General features: G+C 45.8%; 2 protein-coding genes across 2 annotated transcripts; both read left to right on the plus strand.

The window, feature by feature from the left end:
- Positions 1-3,264: 3,264 nt before the first annotated feature.
- LOC101778513 (actin-related protein 7) lies at positions 3,265-9,307 on the plus strand. The gene is made up of 8 exons (XM_004982941.3): positions 3,265-3,583; positions 3,687-3,899; positions 4,858-4,999; positions 7,252-7,496; positions 7,703-7,886; positions 8,527-8,594; positions 8,667-8,842; positions 8,927-9,307. The coding sequence occupies exons 1-7, from the start codon at positions 3,506-3,508 to the stop codon at positions 8,817-8,819; spliced, it is 1,083 nt and encodes a 360-aa protein (XP_004982998.1). The 5' UTR covers positions 3,265-3,505; the 3' UTR covers positions 8,820-8,842; positions 8,927-9,307.
- A 6,568-nt stretch (positions 9,308-15,875) lies between these two features.
- On the plus strand, positions 15,876-18,775 carry LOC101779187 (putative RING-type E3 ubiquitin transferase C3H69). The gene is made up of 5 exons (XM_004982942.3): positions 15,876-16,245; positions 16,404-16,545; positions 16,643-16,709; positions 16,800-17,022; positions 18,527-18,775. Exons 1-5 carry the CDS (start codon positions 16,184-16,186, stop codon positions 18,738-18,740), a joined length of 708 nt encoding a protein of 235 aa, XP_004982999.1. The 5' UTR covers positions 15,876-16,183; the 3' UTR covers positions 18,741-18,775.
- The last annotated feature ends 3,626 nt before the right edge of the window (positions 18,776-22,401 follow it).

Raw genomic sequence — 22,401 nt, forward strand, 5'->3', positions numbered from 1 at the left:
AGTAGGCTAACAACTCAGAAGCAGGAGATATAGGAGGTGTAGAGGCAAAAGCAAGAGAACCACCTGCACTAGATGGAGCACCAAAGATCTTACCCCATGCAGATTTTTTCTTACCAGTAGTTCCTGCAGTTTGAGAGGGCCTTTGCAACCGAACCGCACCACACTTATTTTCATACTTGTTAAACAGCTTATATAATTCAGTTCTTACCTCACTGAAATAAGAAGAGTAATGAACACCAATTGTCTGAGAAAGAAGCTGAAGAACATTATGAAAACCTCTTATCTTGGCTCTAGGATCCAAAATAAATGCAAAGGAATACAACAGAGGTATGTTCTGCTAATACTCGAGGAACTTGAGCTTCATGGGAACAACAATGTTTCTCAGCAATGGCTCAGTCTCTTAGCCATGCAAATGACCAGCAATCTCAATAATATGATGCAACATCAAAGGACTTGTTGGATACTAAACAACAGATAAAGCAACAGTCGAATCGTAAAACATTTCAAGGAACTGCAAAATTTTCTTAGCAACTGTCCAATAGCCATCAGTCAGTAGTGGCTGGCCATTGTGCAAACCATAATGAGTTGAAATAAAGACAGAAAATGTGATCTTATATGGTAGTAGATGTTTGCGCATGAGATACGTAGAATTCCATCTCATATCCATATCAAACAAAATTTATGAGGGCGTAGCCCCTTGACACGCAGAAGTTATGGAAAGCAACAATGCGTTGGTTAGAAGAGTTCAAAAAAGAGATTGCAGTCCTAAAAGCCTCAAGATAAGACTTGATCCTCTTCAAACCAAACTTGACAATGAGTTTATAATATGACATGCACAACGTTGATGCAAGAGACCACGCAATGCTTTATCAAGATCAAGTGGTTCAGGATTTGGACCAAGATAACCAACAAATTAGGAATGAGTGTGGCCATGGCAGAAGTGTTAGAAGAAGCATTATCAAGTATGATAGAGAAAATCATATCCTTCAAACCAAATTCAGAAACCACAGCTTCAATACGATCAGCAATGTTAACACCAGAATGTGAGCAGTCAATTAGCCTAAGAGCAATAACTCTCTTCTCTAATTCCTAATCAGCAGAAACAAAATGGGCAACAACACTAAGGTAGTCTTACTTAGCATTGCCAGACCAAATATCAGAAGTAAGACAAACAGAAGAAATAGAAGACTTCAAACATTCAACAAGGGAAGCACGACACTCAGCAAAGTACTTGCTAATATCTCTAGTAGTGGTTTGCCTAGAAACTTTATCAAAACGAGGATTGTGAGCACGCTGAATGTACTCCACAAATGCCTCTGTCTCACCAAAGCTAAGAGGTAGATCAAGTCTGGCAATTAAATGACACAACTCCTTACGAGAAACATCAGGTTTATATTCCCAATTATGGATACAGCCATCAGAATTAAACTGAAGTCGAGACTGAACAAGAGTAGAATGATTTTGTTTAGCCAAGCACATCTTTTGGTGCCGGAGCAAATTCTCAGTATCAGCACAAGAACGCCCAGTGAGAATAGAAGAACAGTGAATGCACTTGGCAGCATATCTCACTTTCTTACCATTGGCACCTTCCTAAAACAACTCCTCGAAGTCGTTCCATGCAGCATATCTCCGCTTGGTACCCTTGTGGATGCTGGTGCCTGTTGAGGTATTCGGCGTCGAAGATGGGGTAGAAGTTGGCATCAGAGACGCAGACCCACCTCCGACAGCATCACCAGCAGAAGCATCAGTATCCACATTGATGGGAGCAGCAGAGCTACCAAAGATTGCTACAACTCCGGCAGCCAGGTCATCCTCATCGTCGTCTGGCAGGCCACAATCCCTGAGGTCATCATTGATGATGTAGTTCTCGTCCATCACGATGACCTCGTGTGGCAGGCAGCGGCCCTCGGCGTTGACGTTGTTGCCTCGGCAGCTCCAGATGGCGTAGAAGCTGGCATCGGAGACGCAGACCCACCTCCGGCAGCATCACCAGCAGAAGCACCAGTATCCACATTGATGGGAGCAGTAGAGCTACCGAAGATTGCTACAACTCCGGCAGCCAGGTCGTCCTCATCGTCGTCTGGCAGGCCACAAGCCCTGAGGTCATCATTGATGATGTAGTTCTCGTCCATCACGACGACCTCGTGTGGCAGGCAGCAGCCCTCCGGCGTTGACATCACGACGACCTCGTGTGGTAGGCAGCAGCCCTCCGGCGTTGACGTCGTTGCCTCGGCAGCTCCATCCCTCAACGGCACGCGGCCTCCCATGGAGAACTGCAAGCAGAAGAAGGAACGAGAGGAACAGAGGATCAGAACTCAACTCAGACACCATAGATCTACGACTATGAGAACAACATCAAGAGGTTTCGGGATCAAGTCATCAAGATCTAGGGTTAAGGTTAGGTTACCTGTGTAGCCGGAGCCTAGAGCCGGAGAGGACGACGGGACGAGATGCCGAGAGGGAAGACTGCGAGAAGACGAAGGGCAATGGTGGCGAGCGTTGAGCGAGACCTCCACCGCTCCGTGGCGTGGAGGATGAGACAGGATAGCAGGAGCAGGACCGGGAGTGGGAGGAGGAGGAGATGAGGAGGAGAGGAGGACCCGGAGATCTCACCATCACTGGAGATGAAGAGGGAGATAGGCGAGAGCGAGAGCGGCGGGCGGGCGGCGGCGGCGGAAGAGCCGAAGCCGAGAGAGTGAGAGCAAGAGGTGAGGGAGGACGGCAGCCGCTGGGAGGAGACGGGGGGGGGGAGGTAGGGTGGCGAGGGGGGAGGCCGCCGGGGCGGAGTTATATATGACTCCCCTCGGACGTCAGGCTGGGCCGGCGCGACCGTTGGCTTACGGACCGGCTACGGGCCGACCATTCGTATGCGGGCCGAGCTGTGCCGCCTGTCGTGCCGAGGCACCGGCCCATGCCCGGCACGAGCCACCGGGCCGGGCTAGCATGAGTCCGAAGAGTTACCGAGCCGGGTCAAAAAATCGGGCTTCGTGCCGAGCTGCGCCTGCATGGCCAACTAGGTCAGAACACCATCCTTACTACTATTGTAATTGGAGGGCCTGCTAACGTTGTTGACCAATAACTGCATTAGAGCTCTCTGTTTTTTTTTGGGGGCATAAACGTGATCCTGTCACTGGGCCGCATGGAAGGAAGTGTGAGGTTGATCCAGCCTGCTAAACCCCTCAGCCCCAGACTGGGCCATTTGCGAAGACATGCAATTCCACAAACGCACTACGAAGACGGAGAGCATACGAATACGTTATCATCCTTCTGTCGACGCGCTCTCCCCTTGCAGTCGCCCCCCGAGATCTCCGAGCTTCGTCCTCCTCCCTTCGCCTTGCTTTCGGTCGCTCCTCCGAAATTCACCAAAACCCTCCCTCCCCTTTCCCGCGGCCTCCACTTTTCAAAACCTCACGGACCCGTCCTACTCACCTGTAGTGTAGCCTCGAATCCTAGGGCCTCGCGCCGCCTCCGCACCCTAGGGTTTCCCCGCCCCCCGCCGCCGGCCATGGAGGCGGTGGTCGTCGACGCGGGCTCCAAGCTGCTCAAGGCCGGCATCGCGGCGCCCGACCAGTCGCCCCCGCTGGTGAGCCCGCGGATCTCTCGCCTGCGCCCCCAGTGCGATATTTTTTTGGTTTTTTTTGTGTGAATTATTTGACATTCTACTTTCCCGTGGGTTTGCTGCTCAGGTGATGCCGTCGAAGATGAAGCTGGAGGTCGAGGACCAGCAGCTCGCGGACGGGGCAGTGGTGGAGGAGGTGGTGCAGCCGGTGGTGCGCGGCTTCGTCAAGGACTGGGACGCCATGGAGGACCTGCTCAGCTACGTCCTGTACAGGAACATTGGCTGGGAGATTGGGGACGAGGGCCAGATCCTCTTCACCGAGCCGCTCTTCACGCCCAAGGTGATGGACCCTCCAGCTCGAATCCAGCTTGTTCAGGTGCTCCGCGTGGCAGGATTGCTGATGGGGTGGCTTGGGTGGCTGATTGTGGCCCAAATTGTTCTAGGACTAGTATAAATGTGGGCCTGAATGTGCTGAATTACTAATGGACTAGTTGGGCTTGTGTTTTTCTTGCCTTAGTTATTAATTGGGATTCTGCACTTGCAGTTTTTTGAAGTCTTAAATCATAAACTCAATAGCATTTATTGATTGTTTTTCATAACCTCAAATCATAAGCTCCTAATTAGATGGCCATGCCATATGTATTCTAAACTATGAGGTAACACCTTTTGCTATGTTGGGGATGTGCATGCATAGTGGATTTAATGGTCTATGTGAAAGTTGGTAACAATAGCTAAACTAACTGAATTTGGTAGTTGTTTTTTCCTGAGCTGAGTTGATGGACTCCCCAATACATTTTGTGGCTGCTTTGGCCTATGTTTTAAGGTCACTGCAAATCTTTGTGTTGTATTGGCTTACCATTGAAGCTTAGTAGAAAATTGTAGCTCTAGGTCTGCTTCTAAGTTAGAAATTCAAACAAGCTCATTCACTCATGTTTTTACTAAGATGAAATCTGTAGTTTAGCTGCTTCTGTGTGCCAGCTATAAAGTATTGATTAATGGACTAATAGTGCTTGGTGTCCTTTCTGGTGTGATGTTCTCCAGATGCTGATAGTATAGGGCTTGAAGCATCATAGCAGCACATGCTTTGATAGTGTATGATGCATCTATTAAGTAGGATTTGTACTTCTGTGAGCTTCAACATAACATATCTTATACAGTTCTACTTTCTTAAAAAAATTTCTATCAGACATTGTTCATGTGTTGAGTGTCTAATGCATTGTTCAGTACTAGCAGTTTTTAGTACTTTTGAATTTGATTATAATGTCCTCAGTCCTCACCTCTGTTAATGATCTCCGCAGACTCTTCGGGAGCAACTGGTGCAGCTTATGTTTGAAAAATTCAACGTTTCAGGCTTTTATGCCTCTGAACAGGCTGTATTGTCTCTCTATGCTGTTGGACGCATTTCAGGATGTACAGTGGACATTGGGCATGGGAAAATAGGTAATATTACCAAATCAAAGCATCTACTCTGGATGCTTCAGATTTAGATTTCAGTTCTGATTCCACACGTGTCTTCTGTTTGTGCAGTGATAGTATGAAGCCGTTGACCTTTTGCTTCTTTTATTTTTGTGAAAGGGCTTTGCGATACTTGTAGATTTTGACTCACCTTTCACTCTTATGGACGGTGTGGCCCTATAGGGTGAGGCCAGGGTTCGGGGTTTTCTCGGCCAGTATGGCTGGGGTCTTCTCTGCCTATAGAAAACCATGGGGGCAGTCTTTGCCCCACCTGCTGAGTTTTTTTTTAAAATTTCTGCCATCTTTTGTTTGGGTAGTCATAACATAATTGCCTTGTTGCAAACCAGCACACGTCGAACGCATTTAGGGAAAATACATATTCCCTTTTGAGCTCAAAACTTTTGCAATAGAACAGAATTGTCGCCTAATGTTTGATGATCTTTATGTACATGCAAGAACATAACACGAGGATGGCATAAATTCTTATGGAAACAATGTTCAAGAATGCTTATGTTACAATGCAATGCAAAGGTTATTGCTTTTATGCCTCTAATCTATTCTTGTGAATCAACCATGGTTTGTATTGTACTTGTCGATTTGCTCCTTTTCTGGGTATAGCTGTGTTGCAGTTCCTTCACCTAAATTTCGTTTACCTTTTCTACAAATATGTATCGTTACCCTTCATTCGCCCATGTTCTGTACAAAGTAAACAATAACCAATATTTCTTTATCAACTTGGTGGACAATTAATAGCATAAATGGAACTACATGTACTAAATGGAGTTTCTGACAAGAGTCTAGTTGAGGGAATGATGCCTATATTGCACATGGAGATTGAAGATGTGAAATTGTTATTTTCCGAATTGTTTCATAATATTATAAACTTTATTAAGCTTCATAAATATCTTAAGATAAATAAAATGATAAAGTTGGATTTGAATAAAGAGTGGATGCCTACTTTTTCCTTACCAAAAGGGAACACATTGTTTTATGAAGTCGCACATCCTACAAAATAACCTATGATCATTGTTGTATATATGTATATCCAGGTGCGGAGCCCACATTAGGGCCATAGTATTCCCCTTTTTTTTTCCCAAGACAGATTCTTGAAGAGAGCACGAGTTAGTAGCTAGTACGTGCCTCCACGCACTCGCGTACTTGCATGCAGCCATCTAATCTATAGGCTTCCATGGCTACTGTCTGCTGCTAGGTCTTGCTCTCACACCCGTCGCCCTCCCCCGTTCACTGTTCTTTGGGGCTCCTGAGCATTATCTGTTCTCAAAGCATTGGCAGGCATAGCAATGTAGGAGCTCATGCACAATGTCTTCAAATGAGCGCTACATGCACAAACAGCAATATCATCCTTCAATGTACTTGCTCGTTTCTCTTCATCGTGGACAAGGGCGCAAGCCGCCCATTAGTAACAACTACCTGTAGCAGGTATGCACCTTGCCGTCTTGCGCTTGCGTGCTGCTGCCTTGCTGTGCTAACCCGGCCACCGCATCGCTCACCGGGTGTACCGCAAGTATTTGATTCTGCTTACTGGCTATTCGTTTGCAAGTACTCCTTGACATATTGGATTGCTTTGTCACGCGGCATGTATTTGTCCAATGCAGTTAGTTTAGCTTTACCACTAGAACTGACTACATGCCGATTAGCATGGAATTGCCCCCCCCCCCCCCCCCCTGATTTTAACTCATGCTCCGCCACTGATCTCCACTGTATATATGAAGAAATAGGGTATAAATAATAAATATTTATACCTCCCTGGCAACTTCTTTTTAAAATCTTTACTTCTTAGATGCCAGTAAATCCCAACATGTGCATTATAGTTCAAGTTATATTTGCCACCATTAACAAAGGAAAGGAGGGACTACAAGATTTATTAAAAATTGGTTCAGTTATGGAAATATGACTGCATAATCGTGCCATAGAACTCTCTGTACTTTCAGTTTTCTTGTGGTTTTCATTTCCTTGGTCTGCTAAAAGCTCTTCTATTTTTTTTGTATTTGTTTAGTGTGGAATAGTTGACTACTTTGTAAAAGACATGATGCATAATGCATCTTGAATGGCTACCTTTAACTAAAGTAAACACTGCCTACATTTATGTTCAGTATTGGCTGTGCAGTGCATGATTTACTTTGCTAACTAGGATTTGTCTCACAAGCACCCTTTTTTATAGTGGTGGGCAAGTAACGCTGCTGTTCAGGAGTGACGTCTTCCTTTTATTTTACCAGATATTGCTCCAGTTTGTGAAGGAGCTGTTCAACACGTAGCATCAAAGAGATTAGAGATTGGAGGAGTTGACTTAACAAATCTATTTGCACAAGAACTGAAAAAATCCAATCCATCAGTAAACATTGATACTTCTGATATTGAGAGGCTGAAAGAGCAGTATGCATGCTGCACAGAAGATCAATTGGCCTTTGAAGGTATAGAAAGCTCATGCCAGCCAGAAAGGCACACTCTTCCTGATGGGCAGGTTGGTTATTCTACATTGCTTTTGTTGTAAATGTTGTGCGGTTGTTCCAAACACACATGTTGGTCCTCTCTTAATGTGTGACATAGGCCTACATAAAATGCATCATAATTGTTTCCTTATTCTCTTCTGTTGACCAACTGTCTTGGGCCCAAATATTGTAATGAATCTACGCAAGCTAATTTGTTTATAACCACTTCTTTCTCCAGGTTATAACAATTGAAAAGGAGAGATATATTGTTGGTGAAGCTTTGTTTCAACCAAGTATTTTGGGCTTGGAAGATTATGGTATCGTTCACCAGCTAGTTACCAGTGTCTCAAATGTTTCATCAGAATACCATCGGCAGCTCCTTGAAAACACCATGTTATGTGGTGCCACTGCTTCGATGACTGGTTAGTTATCGCCTTTCTGTGCTTGATGCCTTCTTTTCTTGATGTGCACTTTTGTTTTCTTCAACCTTTAAAACATGGCAAATGCATAACATCTCTTCTGTTAAATGTTTCGTGGGTGCAACATATCTTTACTAGTGGAAGTGGAACATTGTATCATTCATGTTGAAAATCTGCCTTATGCATGAACCAATTGTGTGTATGCCCTTGTGCATAAGTGTGTAACCTATCCACTGCTAGTATTGTACTCTAGTTTTCCATGTTGCTATGCGCTCCTGTTTGAGAAGCTGTTGGAAGTTTGAAATGTCATTTGGTTGCTATGAAACTGGAATCTGTTATAGCACTTGGGAATCTCTTGCTTCTGATATTATGTTGAATATGTTGATCGCTCTTTAAAATATGCTGGTCAAACAATACATAGCTGAAACTAATTTTAAATATTGTAACCAGCAATTCGTTATACAACTGTATTTCATGGCATGGTTCTGGCTCTGCATGTTGAAAGGCTTTCTCTTGCTTAGTTCTGTATCAACTCAAACATCCTCCCATCTTTACATACCCTGATTCACCAGAAACTCTTGTTTTTGTTTAGACTCTTTCCCAGAGTGACCAACTTAAGTTCATATTGCTTTCTTTACTCTAGGCTTTGAAGATAGATTCCAAAGAGAAGCGAATCTTTCTGCTTCAGCAATTTGCCCATCTCTTGTCAAGGTAAGCTCCTTGCCACTACACTGCCATTGCAACCTCACCACACTACCTGAACATTGCTAACTGCTCCAACAGCCCCCAGAATACATGCCAGAGAACCTAGCAAGGTACTCAGCCTGGATGGGAGGTGCGATACTGGCCAAGGTCGTCTTCCCTCAGAACCAGCATGTCACGAAGGGCGAGTATGATGAGACGGGCCCATCCATTGTGCATAAGAAGTGCTTCTAGAAAAAGATGCCTTGACTTGCATGGTGGGTGCGCCATTTCCTCCTGCTGCTCGTCGCAATGATGCGCTTCGTGTATGCCACTGCAGCTCATACCTGACTTCACTGCAGGTGTTGATGCTGGGATCTACACCTTACAAATAACCTTCGACGCTGCAGTTCTGAGCTTTTCATGGTCTTGTGCATCCGGCGCTCTGGCTCGGTCAGCTTGTATTGCCCCTAAGGTTATTTGGAGTGCAGTAGATTGTAAGATTGACATCTTTTTGTTAGGTGTTGTAGCCAATTGTTCAATTGTACCTGTAGTATCAGAAAGTTTCCTGAGATGATTATTTTACACTTCGCACTATGATCCATTATCTGTTTAGCTGCTAGAACTAGTGAAAGAGTTGCTTTGTCACGCATGAGACTGGTCACATCGACTAATAGTTGGATGATGCATGTAACTTTATTTAAAATGATTACATGTTATAACCTTAGGGGGTGTTTGGTTCCCATGGACTAAAGCTTTTTGGACTGAAATTTGTACTTTTTAGTCCCTAAACACCCAAATAGGTGGATTAAAATTTGAACTAAAAGCTTTTAGTCCTCTAGTCCACAAAACTGGACAAAAGTGACCCCAGCCCCTTTTTACTCCCCATCCCACCCTCCCGCTCGCCCGCCACTGCCTTCCCGCCTGCCGCTGCCCTCCCTCCCCTAGTTGCAGCGGCTAGTGATCACATCACCGGGCCTTGGGGACCAAATTGCAGCGATGAGGAAGGGTGTCGGCCCGGGTCCCAAGCGGCGGCCCTCCTCGGATCCACGCCTCCCCAGGGCCACCCTTCTCCCCTATCGCCCTTGGGCGAGCGCTAGTGCTGTGGCGGCAGGTGGGTTGTGGTTGGGGACGGAGTCTGCGGCATGTCCTGGTGGAGGTAGGGGCTAGGAATGTAAATTTGTGATTTGCTGACTGCTCTGCTTTACTCTCCTTGCTGAGTCTAGTATTAGCAGGAGCTAGAATTACTCTTCTTGCTGAGTCTAGCATTAGCAGGAGCCAGAAACGCTAGAACATGGAAAAAAGGTATCAAGGTAGGGAAGAAGGGTAAAAGGATCTTTGTTCAACAGCATTTATGGACTTTAGTTCGCTTTAGTCCATGAAACTAAACAGAGGTGGGACTAAAGTTTAGTTCAAAACTTTAATCCATGGATTAAAAGGAACCAAGGCCTTATAGTTTATCTCTTTTCTTGCAGCAGCATTAACCTATGAATTGTCTTTGGAAGATACCAAAACCGGGGGCAAGCTTGGACCTTCGGCGCACAGGTTTTTGTCCTTGTTTCCTCGAGGGCGTTGACAAGGTTGAATGTTTTGCGGAATTTTGTACTAGTTTAGGTTGAGCGTTTATGTCATATGCAACCAAACCAGCGGTCCAAATCCATATGCCAAGCCACCAGACAACGATGAATACCTCTCGTCTGTCTCACCAACCCAAAACCACCGTTCCTCGGCAGGCGTTACCAAGTTACCATAACCTTGGCTTAGACAATAAAGCCATAGCCGTCTCATGACTCGCGATATAAGCCATCGACTAATGACTCGCGAGAAACCGAGATTAAACGGAAACCGTGCGCAAAAGTAGGGGTGAGAATGGTAAAAGTTCTGCCATTTCCTAAACCACACACCTTTCTCACCGAACACAGTAATGCCAGCCACAACCCCACAAAACAGATTCGGAACTAGCGAAAACAGCGAATGTATGATTGGAAAAAGACGGCCATCAGAACATTAATAAATAACACAGATATTCTTTTACCGTACGCAACTTACAATGTATTAAACACAGTTGTTTAAGAAATTAAAGTAGAAAAATATAAATTTTCCGTGCAAACATCTCTCTCGCACACACAAGAGAGAGACAAAGCTACAATTAGATCGAAATATGCAAATATTGTGACACTTATATTTATACACACTTGCTCCCACCTAAACCTCTATGCACGCTTTTAAGGTTGGCAGATTTTAAGATCGATGAAGTCACCGTTAGCACCTCATTGTTAACAAAATATCACCTTTCACTATAAAGAAAATGCGAACACTCATTTGAATACTCAAACCCGAGCGAGTATGTTCTGCCACAAACAACATGACTAACTGATCTATATTCAGTTTGGAATTTCTCATCTTCTTGGAAATTATCTACCAATCAGGATTTTCCCTCTAAACATATTTTAGAAAGTGGCACTGCCATATAGCTTGTTGGAGTGCGTAGAGTTTGCTACCAATTCTTTTGTACCGTTTTATGTTGGGAGTAACTTTTTGAATAGTTATCCGTATTAAGTTGCTGCAATGAATTAGTGTCAATGGAGTATTTGCAGCGACAAATACCAATGCAACGATTAAGCAATCTGAAGCATTACTTGGACACCAAACAAAAACAGAAACAAGGTATAGCGCAGTACTCCTTCCATATCGTAATTAGAAGTCATTTTAGACACATTGTGCATACCAAGGAGTGATTAATTAGGAGAAAGTTTTCCTTATTTGCCCTTATTAAATAGGCCTGCGGGTGTCTCCTTTACAGCATTACTTCATAGTCCGAGTGGTAAGCTTTCCGCCGCCCAAGGCTAGACGTGCAGTCTTCGAACCCTCAGCCGCGCTATTTTTTTTACCTGTACGTGTGGATTTTGCATGAGGAATTTGCATGGCGCTGTGCACACTCGCTGCATGCGCTCACGTTTAGGCCGTTGGCGTGTGTGTAGGATTAAGGAGTTCATTTGTTTCGCTTGGGCGCGTTTAGGCGCGATATTTTTGTTCTTTTGGCGCTCACCGCTCAGCAGTCTTTTGGTTCGAGTGCCTGCAGTATTAAAACGCCTCGTTGCTAGCTCTTGTTGTTCACTTGTTCATCTAGGCATGGCTTAGCCTCTTCTTTTCTACTCCTTCCACAGCAAACCGTACGGCGCAATGGCTGATGTCTTCCATGGCTTTGATCTGAACGTGCGTATAGAGGAAGATGGCGACGGCAATCTCCCCTTCAATCTCAACGATCCTGTACTGGAGGACCAAAACAACAACAGTAATGTGCTGATTCTTACTCATTTTTTATATTCCTCAGTTTGATTGGTACTGGAGGACCAAAACAACAACGTCAATCTTCCTGAGTTTGATTTGTACTGGTTGATTTAGATTTTCTACAAAATTTGCCCGGTAACGTTTACAAATGAGTTTTTTTCCTTATAGCTAGAACATGCCGTGTCCAAGTAGTAACTATTGCATGAATGTGTTTGTTTTTTTCTTTATAATTACAACTTGCCGTGGCCAAGCATAACAATAAACGTGCTTGTTTTTACCCTATAGCTAGAACATGCCGTCTGTAAGTTGCATGATTGTGCTTGTTTTTTTTGCTATAAATAGAACATGATGTGGAGAACATTGTGGACAAAATGCTGCCGGAACTAATGTTTGTTTTCTTTTTAACGGAACATGTTGTGGAGAATCTTACCGTGGAAGAACAAGTTCAACGACCCCACCGAAGGAAAGAAATGTCTGAACACCTCCGAAAACAAGTTTATCAAGCTTTGTTGGCTAGGAGCAACAATGGGAAACTAGGCAAGAATGACACTGCAACTGTTGCCGAGCAATTTGGGCTTAATATTCGATCAGTTCAGAGGGTATGGCGGAGAGGTAAAATACAACTTGCAAACTCAGTTCCGGTTGTGGTTTCTAGTCTAAAGAAGGGTAGAGTAGGCCGTAAGCACATCCCTGTTGATTTAGAAGCTTTGAGAAATATTCCTCTCAAACAAACAATGACTATAGATGATGTGTACACCGCACTAAATATGAGCAAATGGCAGATTCAAAGGTATTTGAAAAAAGGTTACCTTAGGCGCCATTTTAGTAGCATCAAGCCATATCTCACTAAAGCTAACAAGAGGCCTAGGTTACAATGGTGTGTTGACATGGTTAATAGGGAGTTGCCTGATGATCCAAGGTTTAAGGAGTTGTATGACTTTGTGTTCAGTGATGAGAAATGATTCTACCTATGTCAAAAATCTGAAAGATATTACTTGCTACCCGAAGAAGATGATCCCATTAGACTTGTAAGAACAAGAACTACATCCCTAGGCTCATGTTCTTGTGTGTTTATGCTCGGCCAAGCTTTAGGGATGGGAATTGTATTTTTGATGGTAGGATTGGATGTTTTCCTCTTGTTCGTTATGAACTGGCTATGAGAGGCAATGAGAGAACCAGCCGTGTCCGTGGAGACTTGGTTATGAAGCCCATTACATCGATCACAAGAGACGTGATTAGAGATTTCATGATCAACCAAGTGTTACCGGCCATTAGAGCGAAATGGCCAAGAGAATACTCACCAATATTCATCCAACAGGATAATGCAATCGATCACAAGAGACGTGATTAGAGATTTCATGATCAATCAAGTGTTGCCGGCCATTAGAGCGAAATGGCCAAGAGAATACTCGGCGATATTCATCCAACAGGATAATGCACCCTCTCATTTGAAATTGGATGATCCGGATTTTTGTGAGGCCGCTAAGCTAGGAGGATTCGATATTCGCCTAATTTGTCAACCACCAAACTCTCCGGATTTTAACATTCTTGACTTGGGTTTTTTTCGAGCTATACAAGCAATTCAATATAAGAATAATGCAAAAACAATAGATGCACTTGTTCCAGCCGTGCCACAGGTAATTTGATCAAATTGTTCACACATACTCAATGTCTTTTTCAACAACAAATTTGCTCATTCATTCATTTCTTGCACAATTGTTTTGTAGGCATTTTTGGAGTACTCATCACGCCTTGCAAACAGGATGTTTCTAACACTACAAGGTGACTTGATGGAGGCTATGAAAGTGAAAGGTTGCAACAAATTCAAGATACCTCACATGAAAAAAGAGACACTAGAAAGAGAAGATCGGTTGCCATCTTGTATCCCTTGTGATCCATCATTGCTACATGAAGCCGAGGCTACTATTGCTGCATGAAAAAATTTGATTGATGCTATAATTAGTAGTAGAGGCATTCTTGTAATAGTTTAGCATTATTTATCTAGAACATGCTTCTTACCGATGCTTTGGCGTCGTCTTTTGTCGGCAGCAAGCCCTTGTAATGCTCCATGAAAAGCTCGCAGTCCACCTTGATGCGGCCGAGCATGGCGTCGATGGAGTAGTCCGCGTGGACGAGATCACAGCTAGGGCATGGATAGAACCACGAGTGCGCACGGTTCCATGCTTCGCGATCCTCATGGACGAGACCACAGCGACCGCATACAAACACCCCTGGCGGCAAGGAATCCGGCACCACTTCCATGGAGTCCGGCAACTCCGGCGTGATGGAGTCCGGCGGCATCTGTGACTCCAGCACCACCTCGTCCGGCTCCTGCAAGTCCAGTGCCACGCCGTCCGTGGCGACTAGCACGTTGCCCTCATCTGGCTCCTGCGAATCCAGCGCGACGGAGAGCAGCAGGTCAACGACATCCTTCGCGGCGACATCCTTCGACTCCGGCCCGACACCGTCCACGACGGCCAGCACCCGCGCGCCGCCGGTCTCCATAGAGACGAAACGAATCGAACAGGCAGCAAGCGTGCTGTGGGCGGTTTGCGTGGAACATGCAGCAACCGAACAGTCCGTGATTAATGACGAGGGCATGCTGTGGGCGATTTGCGTGGAACATGCAGCAACCGAATAGTCCGCGATTAATGACACCATGCGAACGGTCGGCGCGTGTGACTAGACAGGGGTAATCGCGTCCAAAATCACCCTCATTATTGTGAACGACTTCTTTTGCCCCAACCGGCCTAGCCTCCAGAACGACTTCTAATTAGGATAAGGAGGGAGTACCATATCAAGAGATTAAGGCTCCGTTTGATAGGCTTCTCAAAGTGCTTCTTCACTAGCTTTTTGTGAAGTTCTACCAAAGGGGTAATTTCAAAACGGCTCCACCACCGAAGCCGGGGAGAAACCGCAAAACGGTTTACACTAGAGAGTAGGAGTAAAAAAAATTGGCTCCACCGGTTTCTCTTCTCTCCCTAAGCATTAAGTGATCATAAAATTACCCATATTACCATTGAGAAGCCATTTTACCAAACATTTTGCAAAACGGGTTCAACTCCACTAGAGAAACCACTCTACCAAAGAAGCTAGAACCGAAACCGTTTTAGGAGAAGCCGGAGCTCTACCAAATGACCCTAAGTTGTGTTTGTCCCCTTGCTCAACTCCACTAGAGAAACCACTCTACCAAAGAAGCTAGAACCGAAACCGTTTTAGAAGCCGGAGCTCTACCAAATGACCCTAAGTTGTCCCCTTGCTCAAGAAAGAGCCATCAACCAAAGCTCCATCCTGATCTCATGTGACAGTCAGCCAGAGAGAGATAAGCACGCCGAAGCACATCACCACCAACCAGCCTATTCTTGGCCGTGTGGGGCCAGCCTCAGCCAGACGTCACCATCCGGGCCACAGATAATGCCGCGACGGCCCCACCACCCCCACTCCGGCTCTCCTCCCTCCCGAAGTCCCAAACGAAAACCAGGGCGGGCGGGCGGCGGGCGCCTGACGGAAAGCAAAGTCCACCGGTTTCTTTCGCGCGGCGGCGGCGTCAGTGCGTCACACCCCGTCACCCCCGCCACGCGCGCGCCGCTGGGCCCCATCTGGCGTTCTACAAATATCCCGTCAGCGAAACTGCCATGTCGGCCTGGACACCAGCGGGGCCCGCGCGTCGGTGACGTGGGTCTCCGCGAGCGCGCGTGACGCGCGGAGGCGACCCGGATGGATATCTCGGGATATTTTTCGTGTGGGGCCCTGCGAAGACCCGCCCCCGACACGTCCCAGCAGGAATCTACCCGCGCGACCTGTCTTATTTGAATGACAGTTGGGACCCACGCGGCTCTGACCCCACGTTTCAGAGACGATGAGCAGGACGTGCCTGTGTCTCTTCGGGTGCGCCGAGATGTGCGCAGGCCCCAGCAGTCACCGCCGCGTGGGCCCACCCCAAGGGATACTGTTCCTCGTCGTCGCTCTCGGCCCCGGGCCCCCCGGGAGTGTCAACAAAAGGGAGAAGGGGAGTGGGAGTCTCCGGGTGGGGGAGCGTTGTAGTCGTACTCGGCAAGAACAATCCAGCGACCGAGAGAAAAGGGGGGACGAATCGAATCCAAGCCGGAGCGCGAGGGGGAGGGAGCTCAGGGAAGGCAAGCCGTTCCTGCCCAATCCAATCCAGTCCGGTCTGATCGCCGAGTCGCGGGGAGGGACGACGCGGCGAGGTTTAGGCAGGGTTTGTCCCGGCCGTCTCCCGTGCGATTCAGCTCTCGCCGTGGGAGAGAGGGGGCGGGCGGTGGAATAGGAGGAGAAGGAGGAGGGGTTGCCGGCGGTGGGACACGCCGATGCGGAAGTTCCAGGACTCCGTCAAGGCCCTCGAGGCCGACATCGAGCACGCCAATGCGCTGTGAGACCCCAGAAACTTCTTTGCCCCCGTCGTTGCTTGCTGGTGCTAAAGTTGGAATCTTTTGTTTATTGTTTATTTGTTCTTGCGGGAACTTTACTGTTTGTTGAGCGCTGAATTGCTTGCTTGCTTGCTCGCTTCGCCTGCGGCGGCGATTCCAGGGCGTCGGAGTTCCTGCGGGACTACGACGGGTCGGTCATCCAGATGCGGATGGCGTACAGCGCCGTCGCGCATTTCCTCGTGCAGTGGACCGACTGCAAGCTCGCCGGCGCGCTCGGCCTCCTCAAGATCATGCTCTACAAGGTCTGCTCTCCCACCCCTATCTCGTCGTGGCCATGCTCGATTCGATTTCACCGCACGAGCTGGTGATTGAATTGCCGTTTCTCCGGTGATGCGACAGGTGTACGCGGACGGCTCGTCGGCGCCTCCCGACTGGGAGAGGGAGGCCAGCATCAGGGAGTTCTACGGTAACTAATTAGCCCACCCCCTTCGTTACCGTCAAGCCATGGACAATTGCTCGTCACTGTCGATTCTGACGGCGTCGCGCGGAACGGCAGGCGTCATATTCCCGTCGCTGCTGCAGCTGCCGAGCGGGATCACCGAGCTGGACGAAAGGAAACAGAGGAGGCTCTGCCTGAAGAAATTCAGGAGCAGGGACGAGGAGCTCTCGGAGGTGGACACGGAGAGGGAGCTCGAGTGCGGCATCTGCCTCGAGGTCAGCCGCAAGGTCGTGCTGCCCGACTGCGCCCACACGCTATGCATGCGGTGCTTCGAGGATTGGTATGAGCTCTACTCATTGTTAATTTGTTCTCTTGCTAAAATCGTTGGCGTATCCATTACCTTACCATTGCGAAAAGGGCCGCCGTTTGTAGTTACTGACTTGCTGCATTTGCACAAAATTTGGCCATAGTTTGCTTATATGTAGCAAAATAGTACTCATGGGTTCCGGGCAGAATTACATTCAGATGAATGCTGTTTGAAGCTTTTGGTTGGAACCATGGAAAGTTTGTTTTTGGTGAAATCTAACTGCTTTGTGAAGTGCTGCTTTGGATGACGCAACCCTGGTCGGTAGGCTGTCACTTCAGAACCTTATTAGTGTCAGATGGTGTCTTAGGGTGTTTGGACACAAAGGAGGGTCACGCTAATTAGGAGGAATAAATTATAAAACTAACTGCAAAACCTCCATACTAATTTACGAGATGAATCTATTAAACCTAATTAATCTATCATTAGCAAATAGTTACTGTAGCACCACATTATCAAATCATGGACTAATTAGGCTTAATAGACTCCATCTGTTTAATTAGTTTTGTAATTAGACTATATTTAATACTTCTAATTAGCATCAAACATGTACTAAAGTTTAGGTACTAAACTGTTCAGGAGGTTAGGAGGGTGTATCGAAACCACCCCTTAGATTGCTATATAATAGTCCGTTAAACTTCTTGATTCAAGCCGTCCATCCAAAGCTACTTGCAGCGACAATGCCATTATTATGCTAGGAAACTTTAGGAAGCTTTCTAGCAAATTAGTAGTCTGTTTCCAAGTTGGTAACTTGGTACCACAATGACCATTTATAGCTGAATCATCACTTTCAATTTGGTCGCTTGACTCTCGTCATAACAGCAAAACCTCTGCATTGTTTTCTGTTTTATACACCGTGATTTAAGTTTTAGGATTAATGTTTTACCCTGAAGTTTAAGATTTACTATTTACCTTGAGGTATAGTTGGTTGGTAACAAATGAAGTCGTCTAATAATGTGATATGCTCTGCCAATGATTCTGCCATTCAGCTTATCTCATTGTTGGGTCGGGTCAGGATAAGCTTCGGGCCATGTTTAGTTACTCCCAACTTCCAACTTTGACACTATGCAAAAAGAAGATTCCCCATCACATCAAACTTACGGTACATGCATGGAGTACTAAATGTAGATGAAATTAAAAAGTAATTGCACAGTTTTGTTGTACTTTGCGAGACGAATCTTTTGAGCCTAATTAGTCAATATTTGGACAATAATTCACAAATACAAACGAAACGCTACAGTGTGCTACAGTGCTGTAACAGTAATTTGGCACCTCCCAAATTGGCCAACTAAACAAGGCCTCGCTTTCTTATGTCAATATCTAATCAACACCGGATATTTTGCACTTCGCCTTGTCATCAAGCACACAAATCTGTCCTTTACCTTCCTGCCAAATCTATCATTATCCTTAACTATATAAACAATCATAAGTGATCATCGTAATGGTGGGGCCATAACGTGTCCGTTCACTCTCGATGCAGGAACGCGAAATCGAAGTCCTGCCCGTTCTGCCGCGCCTGCCTTGAGGAGGTGAAGCCGGGCAGCCTGTGGGTGTTCACCGACGACAGCGACGTTGTGGATATGGATACCTTGACCAGGGAGAACATCAGGCGGCTCTTCATGTACATAAACAAGCTGCCGCTCGTAGTCCTACATGTAGCTGACCTTGACATTTACGAGTACCGTATCAAGTAATTGAACTGATCCTTGTTCGTACCAGTTCTTGCTTTCGATTCAATGCGCCTGTCTGGTTGTTTCCATGGCACGGTCAGTATCGTGAGGATCAAGGGTCATCGCCTTGGACGATCTTCTCCGGACTCCGGCCCCTGCCATGGCGCTCCAGGGCCCTCACCCCTCACCGATCACCATCCGCGAGATGTGCCAATTCTGGCGCGACCAGCCACTCCACTGCCCGCCCAGCGTGATCTCTTCGCTCTGATAGTTGAGCTTGAAGAGCTAGAGGTTGCTCTGGGGATCCTCAAAAAAAAAAAAAGGCTACTCTGGGGTCCGCGCATTCCCTGCCCCGCTCCACCATGCCCTCCCTCGACGACGATCTCGCCGAGGAAAAGCACGAGTGGGCTTGTGCCGTCGCCTTACTCACCGCAAGCAAGTGGCCAACCGCACCTCTAAGCTTCGCCGCAGCTGCCGCCTTGCTGCGATGGAGGTTAGATACCACGAACGCTCATCTTCTCCACTGCATCAAAATCTTATCCTCCTGATCTGATCACTGAAAATATGCGGAGGCAAAACAGGTTATTGGCCAATACTAATAAGGTGAGCCTGTCCTCCGGCAAAAGAAAACGCGATTTGTTACGGTACCTGGCCAGTTATGCCGTTTGCGGTGTGGTCTGACAAATTTGAGGAAAGTTAATTGAGAAATGTTGCTTGGCAATCCAAATATCTAGAAAGCAGTCTGTAACTCTGTACACGAATTTGTGCTCTCCATCAAACTAATCAATTGTGCACCCGTTGTTAGACAACATAGTCGAGGAATATATATACAACTCCGCAAAGCGTAGAAATATGGATACATGAGCTATAACGTGCAGGATATTGGACCCCACCAGATATAATTAAAAAGAATTAAAATATGGCTTTCTGGATTGAACAAAAATTGGTTTAGGGCCAGTTTGTTGGCAGGGCTCCGGCTCCGGCTCCGTGCGCTTACCGAAGCACGGAGGAGCCGGAGCCGCATCAAACGGCATTGACCGCGGAGCCATTTTTTGGCACATTTGGAGGAGCCGGAGCCGTTTTAGGCCTGCATGGAGGAGCCTAAAAAAGTGGCTCCGCGGCTCCGGCTCCGACTCCGCACGAGGAGCCCCTCGCGAGGAGCCCTGCCAAACTCGCCCTTAGAAACTCATTGTTCCCCTCGGAGTTGGGGCCGTGGCTCATTTGAGAACAAGGAGGAATTCCTTGATATACAATGCATGTTTAATTCTTTTATTTAGGGTCTATTTGGATACAAACTTCTAAAGTTTAGGATTCTCCTAAACTATCAAGAAATTTATAGTCCTAAAATTTAGGAGAGGGTTGTTTGGATGAAATCCTAATCTTTAGGATGTTAGAGGGAAAATGACTTTTTTACCCCCAATTACTCCTTCTAAATGCTCCTGCACTGTTCACGTCATTAAATGCTTCGGGAGGGCAACAGGGTAAAGGGAGCTTTGAGGACCACTTTTAGGAGAAAAAGAACCCATTAAGATGCCTTGGCCCTCCTAATGAAAATAGCCCTCCTAAAGTTTATGAGTGCACGATCCATGTTTGGATGCACAAGTCCTCAAAGTGTCCTAAAAGTGGAGTCCTAATCTTTAAGAGTGTGTATCCTTTTCTTGCTGACTTGATAGAGTAGTTGCACGTTGGTGGACATAGTTATTAACTTATCTCAGATCTCGAGGTGATGAACATGGAGAAGACCGGTGTGGAGTCATCTTCAGTTCTTCACCATATCTGTTTGTACAATCACAAGGTGATGCTAAAATTCTAGTTTATTTGATCCATATTATGTTCTCCATTTTCTGTAAAGCTGTTTTTGAGAAATACCACGAAGAACTTTCTTTTGTGGTCGCCAACGTCCTCAGTTGTGCCACCAAATGATGTGCTCTTATTGTAGTCGTCGACCTAGGGTAGAATTTGAGAGGGGACATACCTTTAAAACTGCTAGATTGATGAAGCTTTAATATGGTGAAAATTTGTTTTTCACCTTGACATCCAAATTCTAAGTGAGGGCGTGTGCCCTCACTAGTCTTCATGTAGGTCCACCCCTAGTCCTCAAACTTGATTTTCATAAATCTTTTTGACTTTGTTGAGTGGAGCAGCTTCACTACCATCCTTGTTGCTCCTTGTCCTCAGCTTGATTTTCATAAAAGATGGTGGCTTGGAGATACCTAAGTGAGTTCTATCCAATGTCCTTGCCATGGGCAAAACTGCCATTCTTCTTAATGATGCTTTTAGATAGTGGTTGTGGTTGATCTGCAAGCGTGGTCAACAACAAGGAGACCCTCCTTCGCCTTAGTTAGTTTGTTCATCATTGTGGCGGACATCCTGCAACGGCTTATCCAATATGCCTTAACCGGAAGTCTCATCATGCATCCAATTGATCCTGAGCTTACCCGTCCCATCTTACACAATACACCGATGAGTGATGACAACCTTATTCTATTGTGAAGTGATCTATTAGTATGTATCTTTTTATCATGCAACATCTCATGCTCCTTCTAGGGTAATTCTCTCATGTCACATATCAACTTTCCATAAGTTCACTTTTCATTTGTTTTATGAACATTGATCATGACATAACAATTGCCATGGCGACGGTTCTTGGATGTGACATCTCCATATTCCTACAAGGCTACAACCATGGTGTTTAAATCCTTGAGCTAAGATCTAATCCATGTCACATCGAATCTTCGAAGGCTAATTAGGAAGACTAAACATGAGCTAATTATAAAACTAATTACACGGATGGAGGCTAATTCGTGAGATGAATTAATTAAGCCTACTTAATTCATGATTAGCACATGTTTACTGTAGCATCACATTGTCAAATCACGAACTAATTAGGCTTAATAGATTCGTCTCGCAAATTAGCCTCCATTTGTGCAAGTGGTTTTGTAATTAGTCTATATTTAATACTCCTAATTAGTATCTAAACATTCGATGTGATAGGAACTTTAGTCCGGACTAAAGAACCAAACACCACCCCCTTACCTTGGCCTTGCTACTGTCACCCCATAAGCTTTGGGTTGTGGACTAGAAGCTTCTCCATGATTCCTTCAAATGGTACTTTACCTTTTGAGCTCTCTTAGGGTCTTTCAAAGAAGAATTATTCTCACAAATCCTATTTTAGGTTGTTTTCCCATCTACTACGTATATGCTCCGCTTTGAAAGAGTATCTTGGTCCCCTAAGTAGGTTTTGGTGAGTTAACGGCACAAAGTATCTAACTTTCTTTCAAGTGTATGAGCAAGTATAAAAATATTGGTGGACATGTAGCACTAATGGATGGCCCTAAAAAGGAAATGAATTGTGGACAAGTCAAATATTGAAGGCTAAATTTATTTTCAGTTTGAAATTGAGTTTAGGAATACATAATATGTGGCCTTTACATTGAAAAAGGTGCTCAAGATGACCTAACCAACCTATGAGAGATACCTTTACACTTGCACTTCACTGGGAGACACTTAAAATGGTGCTAACTTGAGAGTTCCGAAGTATTCCGCAAAGAGTTGCGGAATAATCCAAAAATGTCGAAATTTCTGGAGATTGTTCTAGAAGTTTCTGGAACTTGTTGTCTCAACAGCTAGTTTTTGGTGAAGGGGTATAAATACCCCCTCACCCCCTCTCATAGTAACTCTCTTG

The sequence above is a fragment of the Setaria italica genome, chromosome IX (genome assembly GCF_000263155.2).
Source record: "Setaria italica strain Yugu1 chromosome IX, Setaria_italica_v2.0, whole genome shotgun sequence".
Taxonomy (NCBI): domain Eukaryota; kingdom Viridiplantae; phylum Streptophyta; class Magnoliopsida; order Poales; family Poaceae; genus Setaria; species Setaria italica.

Bases quoted from the DNA above. Each gene is read 5' to 3' on its own strand.
- LOC101778513 (XM_004982941.3), top strand. From the start codon at position 3,506: ATGGAGGCGGTGGTCGTCGACGCGGGCTCCAAGCTGCTCAAGGCCGGC. The intron at 3,584-3,686 runs GTGAGCCCGCGG...TTTGCTGCTCAG, and splicing joins CCGACCAGTCGCCCCCGCTG to GTGATGCCGTCGAAGATGAA. The intron at 7,497-7,702 runs GTTGGTTATTCT...TTCTTTCTCCAG, and splicing joins ACACTCTTCCTGATGGGCAG to GTTATAACAATTGAAAAGGA.
- LOC101779187 (XM_004982942.3), top strand. From the start codon at position 16,184: ATGCGGAAGTTCCAGGACTCCGTCAAGGCCCTCGAGGCCGACATCGAG. The intron at 16,246-16,403 runs GTGAGACCCCAG...CGGCGATTCCAG, and splicing joins ATCGAGCACGCCAATGCGCT to GGCGTCGGAGTTCCTGCGGG. The intron at 16,546-16,642 runs GTCTGCTCTCCC...GTGATGCGACAG, and splicing joins TCAAGATCATGCTCTACAAG to GTGTACGCGGACGGCTCGTC.